Source organism: Cyrtonyx montezumae, unplaced genomic scaffold (assembly GCF_038088225.1).
Source record: "Cyrtonyx montezumae isolate F1298 unplaced genomic scaffold, pur_monq_1.0 scaffold_3, whole genome shotgun sequence".
Taxonomy (NCBI): domain Eukaryota; kingdom Metazoa; phylum Chordata; class Aves; order Galliformes; family Odontophoridae; genus Cyrtonyx; species Cyrtonyx montezumae.
Window position 1 is genome coordinate 108,204,245 of NW_027072034.1, and position 27,228 is coordinate 108,231,472.

The 27,228-nt window shown below is 37.8% G+C and overlaps 1 protein-coding gene across 2 annotated transcripts in view; it reads left to right on the top strand.

Moving 5' to 3' along the window:
* Nucleotides 1–3,193: 3,193 nt before the first annotated feature.
* NR1H4 (nuclear receptor subfamily 1 group H member 4) overlaps nt 3,194–27,228 on the top strand; it is a 37,335-nt gene continuing 13,300 nt past the window's right edge. The window contains exons 1-4 of one of the 2 annotated variants that reach the window (XM_065742748.1): nt 3,194–3,285; nt 9,027–9,163; nt 18,444–18,806; nt 24,280–24,432. In XM_065742748.1, the coding sequence (XP_065598820.1) occupies nt 9,079–9,163; nt 18,444–18,806; nt 24,280–24,432 (601 nt within the window). In that variant the 5' untranslated portion in view covers nt 3,194–3,285; nt 9,027–9,078. The remainder of the gene's footprint in view (nt 3,286–9,026; nt 9,164–18,443; nt 18,807–24,279; nt 24,433–27,228) is intronic. The other variant, XM_065742749.1, reaches the window with a different exon arrangement.

Consider the following 27,228-nt stretch of genomic DNA (forward strand, 5'->3'; position numbering starts at 1 on the left):
CTCCAAATATTTACATAAATGAAGACTAACCCTAATTGAACTCAGTTACTATCTTACTGTATAACATCAAAATATCAAGAGGAAAAAAATGAAAGAATAAAGTGTATATTTACTCCAAGGCCTGCAGCAGAACTTATCAGCTGACACTGTACTAATACTTCTGACTTAAAGCTGTGATTCCTCTAGTAACTTTTAAACTTGTAACCCCTAGCAGAAAGGAGGAGAATGGGGGGAAGCACATAACATCAGTGTCTTAATTAAAATTTGAAACCAATGAGAGAATCTGTTGTTGTCAAATAACCATAAAACTTATTTATAGCAAAATACACTCTCAATTCCAGTTGAAGTCAGCTAGAGGGAGGTAGACCAAGTTTCACACATTGAAGTCTGCTATGTGATAATGTTTCTTATTCCTTGTCTGCTCAGTATTTCCCTCACATCAGGTCAGCTGTGAGATGGTATCACGTTAATAACATAAGTGCTCCTGCTAGAGCACACTGGCTAACTATTAACTGTTTGCCATCAGGAAGGAATTCCCCCCTTGCTGTTCTGTTTCATGACTTTCCACTTTAAATATGTGAGTGATAAAGGCAAAATGTTGGATTACATCAGTGCAAAGTGTGTGATTGTTGAAAAATTCTGCTGTGCCCAGGAACCAAATAATCAGAGAGTAACTTGTAACTAAGTGGCTCAGGTTGGTGAAAGACTTACTCTATAAATGAAACTAATCTTAACAGTGGAGTTAACCTTCTGCCTTTGAAATGCAAGAGGCAAAAGAACGATGTAAAGTTATTGGAGTTAACTCACTGAAACTTTGCACCCCATGCTTTTCCTATTTTTTGCCAGTACAGAAGCACCCTTATCTATTAAGATTACTTAATTATCTTTCTATGATAAAATTTATCGTAAGCTGGAGATAATTTTGGCCATCCTTCAAGAAATGAAATGCTTTTCTTTTCATTAGATTGGTGAACTGTGGTATTTCTCAGAGTGCACAAGTGTATGTAACGGCCAATCCAATGAGACAGACTGTGACCCAAAGTGCTGTAAGTGACTTGTGTCCTCTGTGCAGCAGCAGTAAATATAGAGTGGTGCAAGGATGCAAGAAAAGGTGCAGGTGACTGTACCTGTAGGTGCACCACTGTATGGTGGCTAGACTATTATTTATAACCAAGTCAGAAACACCCTGCAAGCTATAAGCAATGGCTTATTAATATTTTAATCTAACAAATTATTTGGTGAATGCAGGTATTAAATTCTGCTTCCTTCTTTTGTGAACTCTTTTATATCTGAAGAACAGCATCTATGCAGAGAAAAATGCTTTTAGAGGAAGAGCCTTTACTGAAGGCTGGTTTCTAGGGACTACTAAATAGGAATTGAGCTGTGCTGCTAAATACCAGGGACTGATCCTGCAGGGGACTGAAAGCTGGAAGACACGATTTAATGTCTTCAGAATTAGTCAATAGACTAGACATTGTACAGTGTGAGACATGGTATTTGTGAGATATTTTCATGCAGCTCCTATTGCTTCACTTGGTAACTGACAAAACCCCATTACTGTCCTCAGGATGACTGAAGAGTTTTTTTTACATGTGTTTCCTAGACACCAGCAGAGTGTATATTTACTGGAAGTTGTCAGATGGGATGTTGGCATGTTTTGAGTGAGACCACCTGCTTCTGTGGACAGAGTAATTTTGGAAGAATTATCTTCTTTTCAAGCACTGAAAATGTTGCTGAGAATGAACTTGTAAAATGCAAATCTCATCATTTACAGTGGTGATGGTTTTCAGAGAATCAGCACAGACAACTGATCTATTTATCATGTAGCCAGCGTCTGCTAGAAGGAGCTGTAGGCACAAACCCCTGAAAAAAGTGGTGTCTTGCATCAGCCTTACGGCATTGATCCCATCAGAAACCTGCCAGGCCATATATGTTTGGCAGACAGATGAATCTACAAGAGGAAGAACATGAAAAAGACAATTATTAATTACATTTTTAAAGAGAAAGACCGAGTTCCATTTTCTTTGAGGTAAGCTTGAGGATGAATGCACCTTTTCTAATTTATTTATTTTAACTTGGAGAGAAGAAGGGGATGTTACTGTTGATAACTTCAGGGTATGCAGCTGTCACCTTTCTCCCAGAAAGGGTTGTGTTTGTTGCCCAATGCCTCTCTCCTGGAGTAAGAGGCACAGCTTGTGTGCACGCACTCTTAATCAGACAGTGCAAATATGAAAAGGACAAGGAGGGAGAACAACTACTGTGTGGCAGACCTGAACTCACTTACCATGAGTGATGCTGCCGGATGTCCTTCCTGGCTGAAACATTCCTCAATTCTACTGCCGAATCAACTCATCCCCAGAGGAGATGTCATACAGAACAAGGTATTACTACCCTTGTTGTCTGGATGCCATGTTGTAACAGAACAGCCTGGCTTCACTTCTCTTTACTATCAGTTTCCTTACTGGGTATAAGTGAGGATGTAATTGTTCAAACCTACCTTTCTATCAATAGTAAGAGATCAGCATCTTCATGTATAGTGCAGCCAGGATGTGATCCACCATCTCCCAGTACTACGTTCTTCCATTTGTGCACAAGAAACTACTGGGTTTAAAGTTAAGGATCTCAACTGCATTCCTAAACCTCTACGGGATGAGCTAGAATCAAAATGATACAGTTTGTTAGAGGGTGCAGCAAACCTGGGAACTGAACTTGAATGTCTCATGATCTTTGGAATGTTGTAATTCATGGCCCATTCTGCTTTCTCAATATTTAGTATCATACTCTGAAATGTCCAATTGCCCTCAGAAGTGTAAATATACCAGAAATACTTAAAAATCAGGTATGTCTTGGAAATCCATCTGGACTCCTTGACTGGAAAAGGAAAGGATGCTGAGATTGTCATAAAAACATGTGTGCAAGAAAAGTGTTACAATTAACAACATGGTACTATCACTGCACTTTCTGAGCCAGCTTCCCCCCCACACGAAGTCAGAGTATTAATGAGCATCCCAAATCTCTGTGCTGATGGACAGGCTGGGATTCACAATGTTTTAATACAGCCTGTGTTTAGAAAGTTTCGCAAAGAAAGAATTGTTAATGAGTAATCCTTGTCCATTAGGGCACTGAGCCAATGAGCCCAGGCTTTGATTCATTGTGTTATCACTACAGGCTTCTGCTAAAACTAAAAACAAAACAAAAATGTTCCTGTGTGAGAATCATTAGGATACTGAACTGACTGCAGAACTGTTTTACATCCTGCCATCCACGATCTTGCAGAAAAGGACAGTAAGTAATAACTCCTTACATTGCTTTATCTTGCTGTTATGTTGCACAGTATAAAAGCGGTTTTCTCATTGGAATTACTTAGAGGATGTTAATGAATTCTTGGTCAGTAAAGAAGGAATTTAAAAAGAATAACATAAGGAGAAGTAATTTCATCTATAAAACTGGTGGAACAACTGATATTCACCTTGGGAAAAAAAGTTAAGGTCACAAAAAAACCTGACGTAGTTGGAATTCGTCATTAGAAAGCTGACTTCAGTGTCTTTGTGTTGGTGGAAAAGAATGCATAACTTTGACATGGAGTCTTTCCTGAAATAACACAATCTCATTAATTATGTGCTTCAGCTTTATGGTTGCACTGACTTGTTCACTTTTTTTTCATTTTAAGAAAAGGAAAAGAAATGGTTAATGGGGAAACGGAATAATCCTACATAGGATAGTCAAGAAAGGAATAGTTATACTCATTTTATGTAATTCCTGTTTGACAGTTTTGTGTATAGAATATGGGTGCATCTTCCGAAGTTCAGAACTTCAGCACTTATTTCTCGTAACTAGCACAAGCAAAAAGGAGTTTCAAATTTCAAGTGACTACTGTTGAAATCTTTAAATTTAGGAAAATGTTGGTTTACTTTGAATGGTCCTGCTAGCTTTATGCCTTCATGATACTGCAAGAGTGGCACACATTTGATGTACATTTCTTATTTTTACTGTTGCTGTTCATGTTACGGAGCCCCCGTAAGCTATATGTGAGTTCTAAAACAGGTTAAGAAAGGAAGTCCTGCCTGGTGAGACAGGAAAAAAGGTGCTGGAGAAAGGAAACTGCAAAGGAATGGAGTTCAGTTCAGCCTAGAGACAGAAGATGCCCCACTCTTTGAAGTCGCATTCCTACATTCAGAAATGGCATGAAGTCTTTCAGCAGTGCTTTCAGTTCTACTTGCAATTTGTCACCTCAAAATAAGCTGTATCTCGTGTTTTGTCTGTGTTCTGCATCTCTTTATTCCTTTGATTTTGAATATCATATTAAAAACAAACAGCTACACACAGAGTAAACTTCAACCAAACACAATTCCCAAACTTGTTCATACTGTTGCTTGTGTAGTGCATCAGTTGCTGCTTAGCTGCTCATGGTGCCATGCGTGCCACGGTGATCTGGCAATGAAAGGCTAGAAATGAGGAGTGCAAATCTTCCTCATCCTTTCATGTTTTTGACATACTTTAATTGATCAGGCAGGCAAACAAAAAAGCCTTTCATAAAAGTGAGGCTTCACACTGAATATTGTACAAAAAGACTATGAGGCCAGATCAAAAGCTTGTGAACTAGATGGGAACCTTTCCATTGATGTTAACAGAACAGGCCATGGATTAACTGAACCTTCTCTGAGAACTGGTGTCCAGATGTAAAGAATAGGACAATATTACAAGGCAGAAAGAGGGAAAAGTATCTCACTAATATTTGTGAAAATTTTTGCCGGTACTTTGAAATATGTTTATTGACCAAGCTCTTGCACTAGATTCAGTCAGTCTTCTGAAAGTAATTCAAGTTTTATGGAGGTTTTCTGATGGTCAAACGTATTTTTTCTTTAGCTGAAATGATGAGTCTTTGGCACATTTTTCTTTCAGTGTGCCCAGTCAATTTTAATTACTTCATTAAGAGGCTTGGTTTTGCTAACACAGAAGCCAGGGGAAGATTTTGTATTGATGATAGAAGGCAGAGAGGCAGTTCACTGATAAGAGTACACAGTAAAACTGGAAATTACACCCACATCTGTGTGCATATGTGTATACATACACCCAGGAACATATCTCCCACAACAAAGCCAAATAAACATGTGTGCATGTATATTTGTTTTTTTACCATATATATCTCCAATTTCTCCAGTTAAACATCAAACGCATAACTATGTTTTGACATATGCTAAAGAGTGTATTAAATTATGTAATTCAGAGCTCTTAATATGTAATTGGTGAAGATAATTTCAAGACATTGAGTATAGGTTTTACTTTATAAGTACTGCTCTCTCGTTTTCCTTCCTGCCTTATTTTTTCCTATGAAAATCATCTCAAAAAGTGGAGTAAATAGTTTTTGAATAATCTGAAGTAATCATAAACAAACAGCTTTGATACTTATTTCATGCCTCTTAACTTCTCCTGAGGAGCTCTTATTTTGGAGAACATTATTGATTTCCTATGCACCTATTGCCCTTTTTTCAGCTTTTCCCTCATCTGATGGTTTTTTCTTTGTTACACATTGTGATGGAACATCAGTTAAGTGTGGTATGATAGTTGAGGTTTTGGGTGGATAAAGAAACTGAATTAAGAGAGTCGTTGCTGATCTCCCTTCATGGAGATGAACTGACTCTAGAATCTGAGACAACATAGTTTTATGGCACCAAAACAAATAAATGTCTTATCTTAGGAAAACAAAAATTGTGTTGAGAGATTCTGTGTGTAGGTGCTGCAGATGGTTCTATATGTCTCCCAGCCATGTCACCAGCAGATAGTGTACCTTCATATGCCTGCTGAGTGGGACTGCCCTGCCAGTTGGAGCAATGATTTTGGAGTTCACTGTGAGAGCTGCAGCAAGCTGGAACTGGCTGTTTAACTGCAGGAATAACCCTAGAGGATTAGTCTGAGAAGTGGCTAATGACAGGGTGTAAGTTATAGAAACAGCTATTTGAAAGCAGAGGAGTCTCCCTCTGGGTCTGTGGTGCCTTGTGACATTGATTTACAGTGACCTACCTATACTATTTCCTAGAACTTAAATAAGTATGGAAGAAATGGTGTTCAGGTTTCCTACACTGTGCACGTGATGTAACCCTGAAAGCTGAAAATAAGTAGCTGCTACTTTTATATTATGGATGAAATGAACTGGATAAATCTAACAGGTTCACAGCAGGTTGTAGTCAGGAGCATTCTAAAACAAAATATAAATCAGTATTTAACAAAGAGTTTGGCATTTCAGGAAAATTTACAATAGCAAAGCTACATGTAATGGAAAAATATTGCTAGCCTTTTCAGTGGTGATCACACCTTGTGAATGGCAAAAAAATCCTAGTAAGATACGATCAGTTTCTTTCATGAAATCCAGTAAATTCTCTACATCAGCTGAATATATTAAAGGAAATTATAGATAGATAGATATACACATATATATATAAAAGTGGGGACTCTAAAATCTTTATGAATATTTGACTGGAACTGAATCTATCTGGATCAAAATTACTGTGGTAGGAGGGGCGGAGATACAAAACCCGTGATGTCCAAGTATACAGAGAATTTATACAAAATATTGCCCAAATCTATCACAATGAATGATCCACTGTCAATGGCATTATTTGTGTATTTGTGCTTGTGTAAAGAATAACAGAGTCTAAAAAATCTGTCTTGAGTGATGTAATTTAAAGATATGTTAAAAAAAAATAAATTGGGTAGCTTCAAAGGAACAGTTCAAAGAGACTGTAATAATGCAAATATTGATAGGGTTTAACATGCACATTAACTTATATGCATCACAGACTAAACAGTTATAGGATATATATCATATAACCAAAGAAACTATGCATGAAAATTTTAACTGTACACCAAAATACTCCGTAAATAATGCCTTAGGTGTCTGTCTTTAAAATAACCTGCTATAACACCCAAAATACTCTAAGAACATGAGGGCTACATTCTGTATGAACATACAGAAATTTGCAATACCAATGCTGCTATGTTAGCTGTAGCAGTGTTACCTGGGCTTGCTGAGGAATCATGAGACTTAAAAGTAATAACAGAACATAATCTTCAGGTTTGTTGAAGGGAAAGAGAGAATCCTGCATGGGAACTTCATGGGTTGTGCACCTGTGGGCAGTAAGAAAACTACTGGTGGGCTTGCATGTGAAGGAAAGGTGAAGAGGGCCTCTTCTTTAGCAAGAAAATACATAGAACTTCAGAATTCCTCCAAAGATGCCTCATTTTGGCATTTCTCTATCGTTTTTGATATTTTCCATTATTATCATTTTCCAGTCCCGACCTTGCTGCTCTCCTCTCCAATTGCAGGACCCTTAGTATGGAGCTGTGAGAGGTGCCCCTGTCCCTAGAGTCTGTCATGGAAAGTTTATGAGAAATTCACCATACTGCTGCTGACTTCCCTTTGCAGTCTCAGTGGACAACCCCTTTTCTTGAGGGGTTTTGGCAGTGGAAACCTTCCCCAGCAAACGTGACAGTGATAGAGACATGCTGGAAGTGGACGTGAGCCTTCTGGGATGGCTAGGCTGGTTGCTAAACCCCATCTCAAGATATGTGGAGTTTTTTGCTGCTGTGAAACCATTTCTGCACTAGATTTGAGATTGAGTGTTTACATGTTATTTGCTGCAGGACCTCAATCTGGTCTGTGACACAAGTAGCTTTTGACATTTCTGAGTAAACTGTTTAAATTATCTGTGGGCAGACATTTAAGATGCATCTGTCTAATTAGAGGGCCTTTGTTTATGTTAAGAAAGAACTTAATGAATCCTTATGGACAAATCTGAATATAATTACACAGCGTGCTTGCTGGTCTCACAAGCTCATTCCCAGTCTGCAGGGCTCTGGGGCCTCCTGCTGCACTCACGTTTTTGTCAGATGACTTCACTGGTGCTTGAGAAGCATGCTGAGCCCTCACTGGGCAGCACACTGGGCTCTAACTCTCAAGCAGCTTCAGAGAGTGGAAACACAGATGCAGAAATAGTCCCATGATGAATGAAATCAAATAAAGAATTAAGACAGAATCCTCATGGTGCCTGTGTTGAGGCTCTGAGATGTACTCTGAGCATTCTCCAGCTGCTGACAGCCCTGCCCCACATGTAACTTAGAGCTGATCCATCCCACACATGTGAATGAGCACTACCCCTTTCTTGCTCCACCCAAACTGGCCAGATTTGGGCACAGGTGGCTCTTGGCATGTCTTTCTGCTGACTGTGGTGCTGCTACCACTGTAGCCCCACACCTGAGCAAGAGGCAGTGGTAGGCCTCTTGCCTCCCAACAGCTTAGCGTTCGGAGTGGGAGGGAGAAAATTATTCTTTTCTGTGTTCTGCACCTACTGGCAACCCCGGGAGATGGCAGCTGTGCTTAATGACTAGGAAAGTCTGCCAGTGACCAGGCACAAGCATCTCCCTACCTCCCCAAGCAAGAAAGTCGTATGGCTGCTTGAGGGAGCAGGTGAGCTAGCCTGGTTATTAGAGCAAGGATTTGCTTTCTTTTTGCCACCATTTATCTTCTTCAGGCAGTAATTACTGAAGGCAAGATAAAGAGCCAGTCACTGGAAATTAATCTCAAGTTTCCTGACTTGCAGTCTTCTGACCTAACCATAAGCTTGTACTTTCTCAGTAAGTGAAAACAAAAAAATGATGAAAGAGCGATGGAAAAAAAAGTAAAAATAAAACAAACAACTGCTGTTCCCTGGGAGAGGGTCTGGTCAGCATTGCCCTCAGCAGGTCATCCCAGTGCTTCAGCCTGTGAATATTTGAATAAAGTTGACCATAAACTGCCATCAGTATTAATTGAAAAGCAGAAGGATGGCAAATATGATACAGCAGAGCAAAGGAAAAAAACAAACAAACTAGGCGCAGCATTTTATTTGAAAGCTGAATTAGGTACTGTAACTTCTATTCAAGGTTTGTTACAGTAAATATTGAAACAACCTCCTTGATCCTGCCTTGCATCAGGTACACAAAAACAAATTACCTTGTTTTAAATATCCTTCTTGTTTTATATCTTTCAGGATCTGTTTTCAAACTGTTTCTAAATTATATTCCTCCTCAACTGAAGAATAAATGGGATCTGAAATGAATTTGATAGGACATCCCCAGCTAGCTACTGCAGATGGATTTTCTTTAGCTGAAGGTCCTCATTTATTTGGTAAGTCAATGAATTAAGGATAGTTTGCTATTTTAACTTTACTAAGAAACCTAGAAAAAAATGCACTGAAAACAAGTCAAAGCCAAGGATGCGTGGTTGACGTGTGCCCACCTTCTTAAATCACCAGTCCCTATGGAAAGAAGGAAAAATAATGAGTCTGTAGTGTTTTGCAATTTAATCCCACATGTGATCATCAATGCTGACAGCAGCACTTCTAGATTATTATGCATTATAGCACTTTGAATAGCTGAAAGGCAGGGGAGGAAAGAAAGGCAGACTTTCATATGTAGGCTGGATGTTATCTTCATGTGAGTCAGTTAAACCAGGCTAAGGAAAGATATTTGCAGTTAGTTCTAAACAAAATTATGCTGCTGTTTATTTGCATTGCCATACTACATGTATTTATGATAATAATTTCATCTAAATTAAAACTGTGACCATTAAAAGCTTATGCTAATAACATTAATGCACAAAAGAACATATAATGCAGGTTGCAAAATCCATCCTTGCTCCTCTTCTACCCATTTTTTTCAAGGATAAACATGGTCTTGTTAATAAATGAAGAATTTTTGATCCGTATTTTATGACCATGGAGAGGCTGCCTTTTGCTCAGGGAGAAAAAAAAAGAAAAAGAGAAGAATAAGACAATTTTTAGCCTTTCTTTTGGCAACATATAGGGACCTTTGTTGAGAGTCCTGATGCATTCATGGCCTCACAATAATACAGACCCTCACAGAAAGCTACAACACTTCAGAAATTTCCATTCCAAATAAGACCAAAATTTTCTCTTTTGAATGATGGAAAACACTGCCATCATTTCGATTTATTTCTGTCTGAAGCATGAATAGCACCTTGGGCACAGAGGGATGTGGAGAGGTCTTGCTGAAAATGTCTTAGAAGCTGGGAGCATCTCCCCAAATCAGACTACTGCCATCATCTCAACCCATATAACTAACCTGAAGTACTCTCACTACAGATAAACACAAACATTAAATTACTGTATGTTATTGTGCTATTTTTCTTTCCCTAAATTTGTTTGGTGGTTTTATTGTGTTGTTGCTGTTGTTGTTGTTGTTTTGGTGGAATAAATATTTTAGCAGATGAAACATTTTGTCAATAGTTAAAAAAAAAAAGGGTACATAAAATAATTCAAACACTTCAGGCAATAATATATAAAGAAGAGAATGACATCCAAATATTGGAAGCTAAATTTTATATTCAGGCATCCCTTTAAAACTCCTACTCCTGATTGTTTCAGTTACTTCAGATTTTTGTCCAGGTCCTCTAACAATTATTTTTTGCTAATTATTTTTCAAGAGGTTCAGGTAGCTTCAAAACACAAAGGTGTTACTGTAAAAGACCTCCTCCACACTGAAATCACATTCAGAAACCTTCAGGTCTTCAGAAGAGTAACTGTGTCTCTCATTATAGATATACAGAGCTTAGCTCTATGGAGATTTAATTCAAACTGACATTTCAGTAACAGAAAGTAATAATGTATTTTATGGGGCAGATTTAGGGGTCCCATTAAGAAGGAGGCTTGGCATTCCTGCAGTTTCACTTAAGTTGACTTTCAACTCTTTTTTTTTTTTTTTTTAATTATCAGTCTTATTTTGTGGGTTTTAACTCAACTAAGTCTCAAAACTGAGTTCTTCATAAGTTTGATGTCTTCTGCTCTTAGAACTCCCCCAAAAATAGAAATAAAATGTAACCAATTTCATGCAGTTGCTTGTTGTGAAGACACGGTTCTCTCTTTTCAGGATTCTTGTAGCAATTGGCTTTCTCTACGTTTTGTATTTGTAAGCTACTTGCATTTTTGGCATCCTGTTTTTCCTTTGTGTACCCAAGCAAATTTTTCTCTTAAATGACACCTTTAGAATATACATTTCTTAAAGGAGTTCTCACATATTACAGCTTTGATGTAATATAAATGAGAAATTGTGGCCTTACATACATCAGCCTTTATAAATAGTCTCATTCTTCAAAGGTATGCGCTCACACTCTGGAAGAAGAAATCCTTGAAAGTATATTATCTTTTCATGATGCTTCACTGAAACTCTAAAAAGAATGTTTGCAGACATTCACAACTAAATGCCTCTCTGAACATCAGCACTGGGTCCAGGTCTCTCAGAAGTGAGGCTGTCAATCCTGACTTGCTGGTGCTATGAGCCTCATCACCACAGTTGTTCCAAGGGCTCTGCTCCTTGCTGCCCTCAGCACTTCTAGTCACAGTAAATTTCAGAACGTCATAAAAGAAAGAGGGTTTTCTACCTTTCAGGAGTTGGAAATCGTACATTGCTATTTTAACAGCATACATCTAGAGTAAAGTGTCTCTTCATGTCTTTGGAGTTGGCTTTAAGAGATATTTCATTTCTGTCATTATGAACCTCTGGAAAGAAGGACTCAAAATAGGAACAAGGAAGCAGGAAACATCTCTAACCACAGCTGAAGTGGGTATTTCTCTCTGCCATCCTGTCTTCTGGCAAAACTGCTTCTATTTTTCTAGCTCACCACTCATGTGATTTAGAAATTTTGTAGATCTCTTTACAGAAAACATCTATTTGAATAAGTGGCCAAAACCAGCTACATAAAAAGCGCACACTGAAATAATATTTGCATTTCAAGATCAACTTTTTCTTCCTTGCAGCTCTGGTTTTCACAGTGAGGGAAAGGGACTCCTAATGACAAGAAATCCCAGGGGTGCCTGAGCCTGCACGTGGTGTTTGTCCTTCTTAAGATGCTTCTCTTCCTCAGAGAAACTTTCTTTCTTATTTCACAAGTCTATTTGAATCGATTAAAACCAGCTGCATGAAGACTGGCCCAATTTCACAATCCCAACTTCAAGAAGGTGACACACACACCAACCTGTCTTTTTGAACCCCTGTAACTTAAAACCACAGTCCTGGTCTCTTTTAACACATTTGGGAGCTTTGTAGTTCACTTTAAAGCCACGATTTCATCCTGTGGATGTTTCCACAATTACAACCAACTGAGCTCCTCTGTTTTGCTCCAGATTGTCTGGACATGAGCTGTGACCCAGGCCATGTGGCAGTACAGCAGCTTTGTGCTGTCACTGAGAAGCTTTGCTCTAAGGTTTGGAAATTTAGCTGGGCCAGCACTGTTCTAGCAAGACTGATGCAAAAAGATACTTGATAATATCTTTCAGTTTCCATTTTAGAACTTTTACATATGTTTAATGCCTGTGCATCCAGTATCTCATTTCTTTCAGTAGTTATCACTTGCCTTTTTTGTTTTTGTTTTTACAAGTGTCTAAGCTAGATTTTAGACATCAAGATGCAAAATGATCACTGTGAGACTACACCTGACACAAATATTGATTTATAAAATTTCTTGCAATGAAATATCAAAATATAATTTAGGCAAGAAATGTTTTCCTAATTGCACATATCTGAGAAGAATATTGTAAGGTGAAAAAGTGCTCTTTAAATCTGCATTTGACAATATACAAAAATTAAAATACCACTGAAAAGTGTTGTATGCATAGAACATTATCTAAAATCAACTAGAGAGGCTCAATCCATTTTAGATAAATTTATATTTTTTTTCTAGTTATGCTCATCTCCTTTATTTTTAACAGTGGTAGGATGAAGTGCCCAAACTGATTAAACTGATTGTCCAGATCATATGTTAAATAACTATTTGTTCTCAGCACCACCTGGTCAGCAATGAAACATCTGGCTTCCTCCTTGCAGTGAAGATAATTAGGCCTGCAACAGACCCCCAGATCAAAAGGGAACAAAGCAACACAAATTAAAACAGAAAATCATGTATGTTTGATAATTATTATGAGGAGAGCCAAAGCGAACTGAGTGGGAACTGAGGGGAAAAAAAGAGAAATTAAAGGAAAAGTATGCTACTGAACAGGACTAAGAGTGAAGATTGCACCACAGAGCAAGGAAAAACTAAAATGTGTGTGTACTACTTCCTTGTGTGCATCTTAGCCTGGAAAGCTGGCTGTTTTGTGAAATTACAAAGGCATCTTGCAGGAACCATTTCCAGAAAAGCAGCTTTCAAAAGACTGCTGCATGTTTGACTACCTTTGCCCTACACTGTCTCTAACACTGTACCTCAGTGGGTTTTGCACATCATCACACCTTAGCTGACATCAAATGATGGCATGCAACATGCTCTCCTGGCTTCATGCATTCCCAGCATACAGTGATGGCACACAACAGAACCCTCACGTAATTACAGATTATTTGAGCTGAAGTGACACCTACTAAGTGATAATATCTGACTGTCAACAGGAAGTCTGTGTGAGCCCTGAAGATTAAGGTCAGCAACATGGACTATGAATTCAGCTGCATCATACCTGCTCTTTGGAGAGTTAGCTTCACCCCTAAGCAACACAGAGAAGAATTGGCACTTGGCCTTGAGTTAAGGGCATCTCCCTGGCACTCTTCTATGTCATCATATATATCTGTCCAGCAAAACTGGCTTGTTTGGGAAGCACTCTGGCTTGTTTGGGAAAATACAATCATTTCTGGGCTTGTAAAGCAACTGTTAATCCAGCCAACTAAAACAGACTTTTTGTGATACTGAAGAGGTTAATCTATTGCACAGAATCACCTGACATCATTAAATCTTTATTGATGAATATTTTGCTGTGTTATAGTTTTTTTTTATTGTTATAGTTGCTGAAAATTACAATATATAGGCTTTTTGGAGGCACCCCCTTGCATGGAAACCAGATTTTATCCAGTTAAATTACCAGTGGATGCTGGTGTTGCTATTGTTTCAGGCATTTACTAACAAGTTTCTCTGTAATGAAGTTAATCAGTAAACGATATAACCTCTGGCCTGTGTCACTCCTTTGTGAGTCTTAAAGAAAGTTCTCACTCTAAGGGAGTCAACGAGATATAGACAAAGCAGAAACTGTAGGGGAAAAATAAAAGTGGAGAAGGAGGGAAAGAAGAACTGGGTGACGTAAGGACAGTATTTTGCTTCAAGATATGGTCTGACTGAACACTGGCTGAGGTAGGATATTGCTATGCTCTTGTTTAGGTGTTTGTCTGATCTGAACTTGTATTCTTAACTGAAACTGTAGGGTGCTATTGGGTTGTTTATTCCAAGTGATCTTCAATGTTCCAAAAAGAATTTGTTTGGAATCATATCAGGATTTCATTAATGGCTGGTCTAAGGTTTCAAATTACCTAATCCTTATGCTTATACTGATTTCCTTAAGTTCTATTGTGAATATCCTTGACAGTGCCAAAGGTTCATGTTTGAAACCTTCTTGGACTTTTGACCCCTTATTAGCTTTGTATTAATGGAATAATAACATTTTACCTTGAAATGTGATATCACTGTAATTTCTGTCATATCCTTAATCAACTTGTTTTTCTTGAATTTCAAACCTCACTTTAAAACTACTAATTGAAAACAATTCCTTTAGTTCATTCAAGGGAAATTCCTTTTAAGTCCTACAAGTGCTTAAGCCTACATCAAGAATTCTTTAATTTGTATGCAAAAGACTCAGTGTAGAGTTTGAAGAAACAAACTCAAAACTCTCCCATGTGTTTCAGTTGCAAGCAATGTTGTGGAAAAATATTTACAAAATTCTGACTACATACACATAAATGTTTCACTTTGTAAGCTGTCCTGGTTTTTGTAAAATATTTTAATTGAAAATTATTTATTTGCAAAAGATAACCTACAAAGTCAGCAACTGCAAGTGATGTCACCTATATGTGCATAGTTTTTTAAATTGTAAGAAGTAGTATTTCAGAAGGAAAAACAGATGTTTCACAATAGCTAAGATTGAAGCAAATAAAAAAGACAACTGTAAAGCAGTGAGTCTATTTCTGATTTCACTTTCACTGCTTTTTACTACTCAACGCCAGTGATTTCAGTGGCTGGGTCGTGCTTCACAGTGGCACGAGACCAGCTCATTGCAGACTTACTTCTTCTAATGTCTTGATAAAAGCATATGTGCATTCTGGTTAGCAAGATAAGATTAGGATTTTTCTTTGCGATAAGAAACTACTTGTTTTAGACTCACATGTACTTTGCAGAGCATAATTCTCAAAGTTGCTGTGATTTTAAAGTTCACACTAGACAGAGAAGTGCACTGCATGCTTCTGAGAGCAGAATCCCTGAAGCCTTTGTGAGAAACTGCACACTGCTGCTCAGACCACATGCTTTGGGCCAGGACAAAGAAATTCTTCATCCTGTTATCTTCAAGGCAGTTAGTTTTTTATTTCAACCTTCTCCTTTTTAGCAAAAATATTTCAGAATAAAAGGAAATTTCAACTAAAGAATGAGAACTTCTTTTATAAATGATCTTTATGGAAGGTCTCTACATTTTTAAACAAATACTTTTTGGAAAAAATGCTAATGCTCTTCTTGCAGTGTTCAATTGATGATTTTATGGAGAAATAATCATTTGGCAGCTGTTGTTGGTATACTTTTGGTAAAGGCATCTCAGCCCAAGCCTGCTAATTTCTAAGAATGAAACAGAAGTACCCACCAAAGTTCTTCAAATCAGACTAGCCAGATCCACTTAATTGAAAAAATAAAAAAATAAAAATAAAAGTCTTAAGCAGAAGCAGGAAAACTCACATAATTACAGCCTTAATAACCTTGAAAATCACTCTGGTCTCTATCAGTGAGCCATCTGTGTACTTCCAGAGTTGTTTTACATAAAACAAGATTGTGTTCTCTTGGTCTCTCTCGAGCATTCCTATTCTCACTTTTTCTTTCCACTGTTTGAACCACGGACAAGATTCAGCTGAAATTCTTTGTCTCTCTTTTATATTTTACTTTTTGGATAGATGCTTTTTTATTTTTTTATTTTTTTTGTCCTTCATTAGCAGAATATTATTAGTAATTATGAAGATTTCTGTAAACTTCTGTAATGCAAATTCTACTTTATATAAATGTTCAACGTTGTCTCAGCATGTGCTGCAGTTCTTTTGCAGTCCTGAGTTTTTAATAAGCCCAGAGATGATTTTTTGTTGTGGAAGGAATGTTGCCTTCTGAGCGGTTCAAGAGTGACTGATAGAGAGCTTTTGTGGAATTTCTGGTGGATGGCGTAAAGATAAAAATCAACAGTTTTTTTGTTTTCATTTTGGGATCTTCCACTTCCCTTTAGGAAACTTAGTCAACAAAATAATTCCCAACTAGCAAACAACAACTTAGGTTTCCATGGTGAACAGATTCCTTCCCAAAGAGACTGAATGATGTGTATAATAACTGTGTGCCTTGCAGTTAAATTAACACTGCTTTTGTACCTAAAGTATTTTGAACAATCTCAAAGGGTACCATTCTCAACAAACTGGAAATAAAATTGAAGAAAGACCACCTACTCATTACATCTATATTTTGCAAGGCCTTGCATTAGAATTCCTTGCATCAGAATTTCATACTGAGCAGCAAAGGTCAGCATTAAATCATGGCTGTTTTCACCTTTCACACCTTTTGTCACCACTGCAGCTCACAGGTATCACTGCAGTGACAGTTTAGTTTTGACACACAAAGCTCTGACTTCATCTCCAGGCTCTTCTATAGAGGATATCAGTGCTTTCTCTCAGGTCTCCAGCTGTCTATGTTATTGATTTGAAGGGCATAAACTTGGGCTTTGGTGGTACCTTCTGCTATACACTAGTGCAGTATGTGGTCTCGGCATCTTCGGGAAGAACGAAGCGCAATAATAACCAAACTAATTGTTAACAATAAATAGCACCATCACTCTCTTTTAGGTTCATGTCTTCTTTTTCCAGACTTGCATCTTTCTGTTTAATCTTGAACCTCCATATTTGCTATTGGCAAAGACGTGCTGTGGACAGTACAGTGTTCAGGCAAATCCAAACGAGTTGCATCACTTTTGCAGCACAGTAAAGTAGGAGGGGCAGAAGGCTGCACAGCAAGTGTGGGATCTTGAAAGTGAAAAAGTAGTTGAAAAGCAAAGGTTAGTTTCTGTCACTAACCCAAGAGAGAAAAAGGAGAAGAAAAAATCCCCTGCTACAGACTTTTATTCCTAGCTGTCACTGCAGAATGTTCCTTCTTCACTATTAGCATTTCTCCATTGTTTCTCATTCTTTAGAAGTGAAGGAGACTTTCCAGGAAAGAAGCACTGTTAAGTAATGATCACCAACAAACTTTTATCTATGATTTCCTCGTAAATTCTTACTGTTGCCTTCAGTAAGAGTGGGACTCAGTGTCTCCCTGGTAACATGCTATTTTTCTTGGAATTAATAGAGGAGCAGTGTTAGTGTTTTCATGAAATAGCAAAACATGACTTTCCAACAGAAAACACAAAATAGTTTGCAAATAACTTTTTAATTCCCCTTTTCATCTTGTTGAGATGAGCTTCCTTTTAATCATATCTAAGAGTGTTAGATGCAATTCTACTTGTGTTATTGCAAAAATGAGATCTAAGTTGTTCGTATTTTGAATAAGATAAACAGAACATGAATTTGCAGTTTAATGAACGAAGTATGGTAGCCTCCAGGTACTTTCCTGATATCAACTTTACAAGCTACTTTTTCAGGAAATGATGCCATTCTTTGTCATATCTCATTCACCATTACCAAGTTTGTTGTTGGCTCAAAGGTGAATAGTGCAGGCTAGGGAGGTGTGTCCACAAGAGACGGGCCACTGCTCTAAGTCCCACAGGCTTGTAGGGGCTGGAGGCCGAGCTGCAGAGGTTGGCTGGGTGACCAACAGATGCTGACTGCTGAGAAGGTCCCATTTGCCACTTACATCAGGAATATCTTCCCTACTTCTTCCTTGCAATCTCACTGCCCCCTTTCAGACTTTTATTGAAAGTTTATTTCATGTACTTAGTCACGTAATTAAGCCTCTCTCTTGTCTTTCTCCAATGTAGCTTTCCCTTCACAGTGTATTCATTCAGAATTATATAGAAATTAACACAATATTTGTATCTAGCTTTCATCAATACCATAAGATGTTTTTACTTTTGCTTGCATTTCTTTTATTCTGCTGTGAATCTGAATTCAAGTTACTAGTTTATTTGTGATAGGTATTACTCATTCTCAGAAACTGAACATTTATATTACCAGCTACATGAAATATTTCAATTTTTTTAATGTGAACAGCAATGTGTGGCATTCCACCATTAATAAGGGAGTAGCTGGGAGTAGGTGATTTTAAAACATCTTGCAAAATATATGCTCAGACCATCCAGTCTTTGTGATTGTGTCTTATTGCTTTTGAGATGGAATGATAATTGATAATTGTCTTTTCTCAACAGTAATAATTTTTGTTTTGGGTTTCTTCTTCATTTATTATTTTCCAGGTATCCTTCCAGATCCAATGAGTTCTCCAGTGCAAGAAGCAGATGTTTCACCTTACACACAGTACAACAGCGTGCCATTTCCCCAAGTTCAGCCTCAGATTTCATCACCACCCTATTACTCCAACCTGGGCTTCTACCCTCCACAGCACGAGGAATGGTATTCCCCCGGAATGTACGAGCTCAGGAGAATACCCTCAGAGACCTTTTTCACAAGAGAGACAGAGATAATGGATATCCCTGCAGCCAAAAAGCCCAGACTGGGCCACTCCACAGGAAGAATGAAAGGAGAAGAGCTCTGTGTGGTCTGTGGTGACAAAGCCTCTGGGTACCACTACAACGCTCTTACTTGTGAAGGATGCAAAGGTAGGATGAAATCAGTTACAGAATGCTACTTGGCTGTTAAGCAAAGCACTAACAGCTTTTCTTTTTTTTTCTTTTTTTTTTCTTTTTTTTAATATTTTTTGTCCAAGTCACTAAGTATTGTAGAAATTTACATTTGGATTTGATGTATTTTATTCTGTATTTTCCCCGAGACAAATTGTCAGCCTTTTCTACCTGTGAATCCATTTTCCCATGAATATAGAGCTCAGTTGGCCAACCTGTGACTCTTGAACCACCATTAGGTTTCAGTAAGCTGAAGACCAGCTTCCATGCACTGCCTGGCAGCCTGGATCTGCTTTCTCAGTGGCTATTGATCCCATACTGCTCCTTACAATCTGCCTTTGTGCTAGACTTCCCTAGAAATCAGCTGTGACTTCAGTCCATATGTGATGCATATTGAAACGAAGTGGAAGCTGTCAGCTCCCATGCATAAACTGTTCCCGAAGAGCCCCTTTCCTTCAGTTCCCAGTGTATAAAGAGTGTGTCTTTAGGCTTGTGAAGTAAATGAACCTTTCTAATTCTAGATGTATTTCAAGAAACAGCCTCTATCCCTATAAAGGGAGCTTTTTCGGGTTGAATTTGCAGCCTAAGTATCTTGCTTCCTAAGCGAACAGTATTCACAGTTGTATCAGGATAAATAGGATATAGAAAACCATTGCCATTATTGAAAACATTTTTGCCAGATACTTCAACAGAGGAAACAAAAAAAAAATACTGACGGAATAACCATTGTACCTAAAGATGGTTATTCTGTGGTAAGGCTGAAGTAAAAGGTAGAATGAAAAATGCATTAGTTTTTCCTCCTATATTGTGAATAAATCTTTAATTAGGGTTTCAGTTCCATGCATAAAGGCTACAGTATGAATATGGGTACTAATCTTAATGTGGAGCTTGCTGTCACTGAGGCTGGACTTTGAACTACCTTTTTGCTTTACCTGTTACAGGTTCATTTCTGAGTGCAGTACAGACCTCAGTGGTCCAATACTGTAAACACAAATACAATTAAAGGTCATATTGCTTATCTCAATAATTCCATTAAATAAGAGATTGGTTTCTTTCTGATGCCTGGGTGAGACTTAAATAACTCATACTAATGCTGTCTTCATAAACCCAATTTATATTCAGTTTTAATGTGAAGATTCCAAGTCACTATACATCTACTCATTTAGCTATCTATTCCTACTGTTTATTATTTCAGTTATGAAATGACAGTATATTTTTCAAAGGCTTACGATTAAAAACTCTGGAGTGTATTTAGGAGTTAGTTAAAACCATCAGGTAAATGCACAGGCAATACATATTAATCTCTCTATTGATTCAGTTTGAATCACTCTGCATAGCTATAATTATACTACTTTATTAGGATAATTTATTTTATGTTTTCTCCCTATTTCATGACTGCACCATCAATTAGAAGGAATAGTACTCTTGATCAAACATAGTAAAGTTGAATTATTTAAAGATGATGCATTCAATTTCTACAATAAACTTGAGAGGCCATTAAAGTAATAGCTGATTCAGGAAAAAGATGTGCTGAGGACAGTAATTTACTTTTACAATGTGAAGAGTGTACGGTCTCTTTTAGACCTCTGATCATTCTTCTGCCTCTGTGGAATTTTTCACATTGCTATTGCCTCAAGACACATTGTCCAAAACCAGGCTCGGTAAGCCAGTTGCACTCTTATCAGTGCAGTAAGATTACTTCACACATCTCATATCTGACTATGGGATTAGCTCTTCTTTTCAGTGACAAGACTCATGCTCACTGAGTGTCCTGAATAATACATAGACCTCTTTCTGCAGGACTGTTGCCTGCCCTGCAGTGCCCCTACTCTGTTGATGCTGTGGAGATTCTGATTCAAAGTCAGACCCTTAGCACATATTTATACGAGATTCAGTTCTCTGTGATGAATGTATGAATTTTTTTATCATTATTACTTTATTAGATTGTATATTCAGTAGCACTCCCCATTCTTCTTTCCTGAGTAGAACAGTATTAAGATCTTATTTGTCATCCTTCATGAGATTAGCAATCTGAAGACATGGACTGAATTATACATTTCTATATTATTTTTTTCAATACATGCACATCCATTAAGAAATATATGTATATTATTTAATTAATATTTTGCATATTATGAAAAAGCAGATAAAACATTTGCTCTCATAGGACAGTTGCCTCTAGTATTATAAAAATAAAAATAAAGTAAGTGGATTTCTTGAGGTTTCTCTCAACCCTAACACATCATTTTAGGAGATGTTGCCTTGCTCTACAATAATACTAGCATCACAGTCATGGTCCGTAAAGGATAAGACAGTTCACAGGCAACATTTCATTATGAGGACCATTGTACTATGCTTGTACTTTATGAGGGCCATTGTACTATGCCTGTTCCTCTAGAGGCTATTTCTGAGATAATCTTTGCAGGCGGACATCAAAGACATTTTAAAAACAAGCAATAGTTTATGATTACACGTCTTTGAAAAAATACACTAAGCCATTTCATAAAAAAGATAATAAGCAGTAGGAACAGCTTATTCTGCATACTGGTACTGGGTTTCAAAGGCCATTTTTGCTGCAGAACAAGTGTGATGCAGTATTGTGTTTCTTCAGTGAAGCTACTGAGCATGTTTGTTGAGAGAAAAGCCGACTGTGATTTCATTTTACATAGAACAGCAGCATGAGTTTTGGCACTCTGCAAAGCATTGCCAATGATGCTTAATGACTCTTATATCAGACAGAGCATACTTACTGAAATGAAGTGCTACTTAAATCTTCTCCTCAGATTCGCACCCACCATGTGGTCATGGGTGGAGGGAGTGCCATAGCGTGTCCTGGTAGTCTGGCAGAGTGGAATAGTGCTTTGGCAACTGTGAACTTCAAAATCTTTTAAACTGAGATTCCTGGATCAATTAGATACCAGGATGGCAAACTGAGATACTTACAAAGCTTTTATCTATATTTTTAACAGCTGTCTTTCTTCAGTGTTTATAATTTCCTTAGGAAAAATCAGGATCAGTAACACTGGAGCAACTCAAGCCATAACTAATTATATTTGTGACCAGTCAAAAGAACAAGGCAAGATCAGCATTTCCAGCCAGCATTTTTGTAGTTTGGTAAGATCAGATAAAAGTTAGACTGTGCCAGAAAAGCCTTCAGTTTTTGGGGGCTTCATTATTGTAACAGATGCCATTTCTCCAAATTTTTGTAAAAAGCCCTCTGGTATAGGAAATTGTGCATAAAATACTTCAAGCAATATAAGTTCATTTGGAATTATTAGTAAAGACAATGTATTCAAAACTTACTTGTATCAAAATGTTTATTTCAAAATTAATTATGAAGTCTGTTCAAGAAGAAAATGATTCAAGAGTCACTTCATGATAGAACTGCAATGAGAGTAGGAGTAAAACTATTTTTTGCAAAAAAAAAAAAAAAAAAAAGGATTTAATTTCTTATTCCATATAATTTTGCTTTTCCAAAAACTTTGTTTCAAGAGTAAATATTTGAGTCCTATTATCTCCTACCTTTTTGCATCCTTACTTTTGCACCTTTTCATATTCTTTCATGTTCTTTAAACACTCATTTACTAAGGCACTATTCCTTTGTTCCCTTGTGAGAAAGCAAACTAGCAGAGAGCATGAGAGAAAAATTGGACTTAAAATGTCATAAATATTTGAACAGAGCTTTCTAATATTTACTACTAATTAATACTTATCGCAAATTACAGGATTTAAATTTAACAAATAATTGCCTTTAACTGACATTGAGAACCAACAGCTTAAATCCAGGCTTTTCTCTTCCTTCCCTGAGCATTAAATAATAATGTATTAAACACGGTGCAAATGATGAATAAAAATAATGCCTAAGGCTGCAGAAGGTTCTAAGCAATCTGCATTTCAAAAGAGACTGATGCCAGTCAAGTATACTTATCTGAAAAGAAGCAAAGAATGAAAGCTGTATCAAGCAGGAAATACAGCATTTAGAGAAATGCTAGATTTTTTTAGTGACCAGAATAGTTTTACTGGAAGCTACATATTGGTGCCTCAAAGAGATGAAACAGCTATAGAAACTTGGGCTAAAATTGGGAAATTGTCATCTGACAATGGCAAAATCACCATGTCATCTACCACATTACCTTACTCAGATTCAGCAGGATATTATCCTAGCTCCACACATTCTGAAAACACAGACTAATTCTTCAGTGGACAAAAGCTCAGAATCACATCTAAATTTGCCCTGCAATTTGAGTGTGGGAGACTGGATATTATTTGGTGCCTCTGGTATTGCATGAAAGTGACAAGCTGGAAAACAATTGCATGTTTATTGTGTTGGCCAGGGACAAGGAAAAAGCAAAGTTTTGGGAATAGCTCTGGTTACTGTAAATTTTCACAGAGCTCTAGTTTGAATTGCATTATAAATCAGTGATGTAGCAGGAGAAGCTCCCAGAAGTCTACCTCAAAAGCCTTCCCTCAGGTGAGGAGGAGAGTCAACCTTCCCTGCTATGACAAAGGGAGTTAATTCCCTCTGCAGCTGATGGTAAATAGTCTCTGCCATATGAAGGGTAACTTCAAAAGATTGTGATGGCACACTGAGTCACACTAAAAATTCAGGAAACATTTAAGTCACAGTTGGCTGCAAAGACTGATGTTTTTGTGATGACTCTTTTATTGTAAAAAATTTCATATCTTGAGCACTGCACATTTTCCCCACAGTTCCTTGTCTCAGAGCTGTGCTAGGCAGCAACAAGTAGTAGATTTCTTGAGTCAAGTCCCTGTAGACTTCTGGTTGGCAGTAACTGCTGTGCATCTTTTGTGTGAATCCAGTGACAATACCAATTCAAGTGCTTGTGTAGTTGAAATCAGGTAAGTTTTTAGCTCATCAGGGGGACAGTGTTTAGGGAAAGGGACTGAGGTATTTTTTAACAGGTGAGGAGACCTCATGAACAATAGGTGGATATGGTACAGCTTCTTCAGTAGACTTGGCATGGGCAAGTAGACCAGTATGTAGAGCTTCTGCAGCTCCCAGGAGCTGGGGGAAGTATAACTAGTTATGCAGCTCTCTTCCTGCGTATCCTGTACCTCAAGAGACTTAACAGGCTGGTATTTTTTTCATCAGTATGTACGGTATCACTCTTACAGCAGGTGCTCAACCTGCTCCTGGCAGGTGTCAAATTTGGGTCTGAATTTTCTCAAGGTCAGCACTTGCAAGGCCTTACTTGGGGCCAATTTCTAATGTGGGCATATTATCTAACACGCTCATTTATTAAACTACACAGCTTTGATAGTATTCTCAATGCAGACAGCAAGAATTTAATCACCTAGGCACTGAAAGAAACCTTTGCAGTGCAGCAAAACTGGTGTCATTCAGAAAAACCATGTGGAGGTGCTCTTCAACATCGTTATTTTCTGCTTTGGGAATTTTTTTTTTAATCTGTGTCACTGTTGTGTTGTGCAGGGTTCTTCAGAAGAAGCATCACAAAAAATGCTGTGTATAAGTGTAAAAATGGAGGCAACTGTGAGATGGACATGTACATGAGGAGGAAGTGCCAGGAGTGCCGTCTAAGGAAATGCAAGCAAATGGGCATGTTGGCTGAATGTATGTATACAGGTATTTGCATCATACAGTCAGAGTGAGCAGAGAACACACCAAATATTGTATTTGTTTAATTTGTCTGGTCTTATAAGTGAACTTACAAAAGATACAGTCTGGCAGGTGAAAAGTGCAATAAAAATGATGCTGTAACTGTGCATCAAATCTTATTGAGATGGGCAAACAAATTTATAAGAAACAGGATTTGGTAGTTAAGGGCACGGAGGTATAAGAGCTGAACATTATGATGAAGGAAAGGTTGTTCTTCAGTAGGTGAGTGTGAGCGAAAGGTGTCAGGTGGAGCAAGTCCCTGGCAGTGAGAAGTCTGCAGTGCTGTGGGAGGCAGAGGAGGAAAAGTCCTGATGCTTCCTCTTGTTACTCTTTCTGGTCCTCTCCCTGTCCAGTTCTTGCTAACCAAGTCCAAATGCTGGCTTTCAAACAACGCCATTTTTCCAAAAGAGGAAGGCTGCCATTAGCAGGCAGTTACTATGGGCTTGCCAAATGTACATTCCCAGACCCCACCCAGCAATCAGGCAGAGACTGCTGAAGGTTGGCCCTTTTTTATAGTATCATTTGCTTTTTGAGTGGGACTATGGATTTTCTTGCCCTTGTATGGACACATAGATAGGACCGACTCCTGAAGCAGATGGACTTTAATAATGTTTCATTTAAAGAGAATACTCTGTTCAGGCTGACAGCTTATACATTTCATTAAGCTTTACACTGACCAACTTAGAACGGAGATACTGGAGTGCAACTTCAAGCATAGATAAAGCATTTTCAGTAAAATATATTTTTCAAGCTAGCTCCTGAAAATAGTCTGTAAATATCTGCTCTTCTGCCTTCTATGAACAGGGCTACAATTTATTTTTCTTGATGGCTCTAATCATTTTAGTATACGCATATGTGTGAAACCAATTTACGTTCATACAGGAAATTAATCTACTTGGAATTTTTAATATACTTCCATCCCTCAATCTGATCAGAAGATGCTATATTAACTGTTGGTTATGTGAGAAACAATAAGCTCCATCAGTGTTTGGAATACATTGCCAGCATAGTCTAATTAATCTTCCATTCTGCAAATTGAACAGGCTACAGAGATCCTACGATATGACATATTCTTGTGCAATATGTAAATATATGAGCAGACACCACCACTGTGATGACAGCACTCAATGGGCCCCTCCACGTCAAAGGAAAATGACTCCCCTGTGGTGCTGATCCCAGAACCATTGTTCCAACATTTGTAGGGTTTAAAATAGCCCAAGTGACTCAGTACAAAAACAAGCAATCTTTGGAAAAGTAGGTCAGCGTAAATAATACCAACTGGGCACACATGAAAGTTTTAAGCTGGCTGATCATTTTCACAAACTGGCACATGTGAAATAAAAGCTAGTGAGTGGCACTGCCATTTGACTCTCTCTCTGCAATGGAAACACTGGGTATCTTGTGTCGCTCATGACTTAAATATAAGCGTGCTCTAATGCACTGCAATGAGGATGTTTTGCAAGGTACTATTTAATGGCTTTTAAGTAGGAGTGTGCTGCATAATTGCTTTTAGTTCAAGGCAGTCCGGGACAGTAAAACATGAAGCTTCCAGGAGTACAGAGCATTTATTTGAAAAAAGTGACTAGGAAATAAAAGGCAACCTTGAACTTTGTTTCACTTACTCATTTTGTAGGACTGTAATTACAAGTACTGTGGATTCCTTTTTTCCACTGAATAAGGAGGTAAAGTCTTATAAACATTTATGGTATGGCTACTCAATAATCCTGCTCCTGCCCTTTATACATGAAAGATTGAAAGTGCTCACAATCAGTTTCAGTTGTTCGCTGTGATTTTGTTACAAACTGCACATTTCTTGTGTGAAATGCCTACCAAGGGAAGACCCAGATAATTCTACTCTTCCCAGGATTTATTGACCATTTAATAACCATTGAAAGCCAGCTAGCTCTGAGATAAAAACTAAAGTCCTGTCTCTCACTTAAGCTTTCCAATCAACTTAGTTGGAGCTAGAATAAGATGTCAGTAGCAGTAAGCTTAGGAAAATCTTGTCTTACTGCGTAAGACAAAAGTAAACCACATTTTCCCTAGGAAGGCAGCAGGCTAGATCCTAAGCTGGTGGAAAATGGTGCAAGCCCTTTAGCACTGCCAAAGGATGCATCAAATGTTATCATTTAGAAAAAGAAGTCTATGATGCTGTGCAGAAGCACAAATTACATGGTTCAATACCAATTATTATCTCCATCATTCCTATTCCCCCCCTTTCAAGGTATTATTTTCAGGTCTTATTTTAATCATGTAAATTTCCTCTCCTCTCAGCAGTTCAGGTAGGTTATTTTATATAGTGCTTAAACAGGAAATTAAAAACATTCACAACGAGATTCACTGTTTTCATGGTATCTTCCTCTACCATCATACACTCACTGAATGAGCACCTTTCCCTTCTCGGCATTTTCAAAGGTGAAGAATGGGAAAGATGCTTGAATAAAAGTCCTGTGGTGATATGTTTATTTTTAGATGAATACTTAACTGTTTACTTTTTCATTTGTGCTTTCTGGCTGTCTTCCACTGCTTAGGGTACATATTGTCCTTTTCTTTCGTTAACAAGCAAGTTGCTAGTTTTTATGACATCCACACAGGGATGCTCCCCAATTCAAAGGACAGAAATGTAATCTAAAACAAAATACATCAATGCAAATATCCTTTCATTAGGTTAAATGAAACTCTAGAGTAAAACTAGGGTTTTATCCAATCTTCTAAGATGCAAATGCAAAATGTCAAGAGCAACTGGGTAACATTTTAAATTAA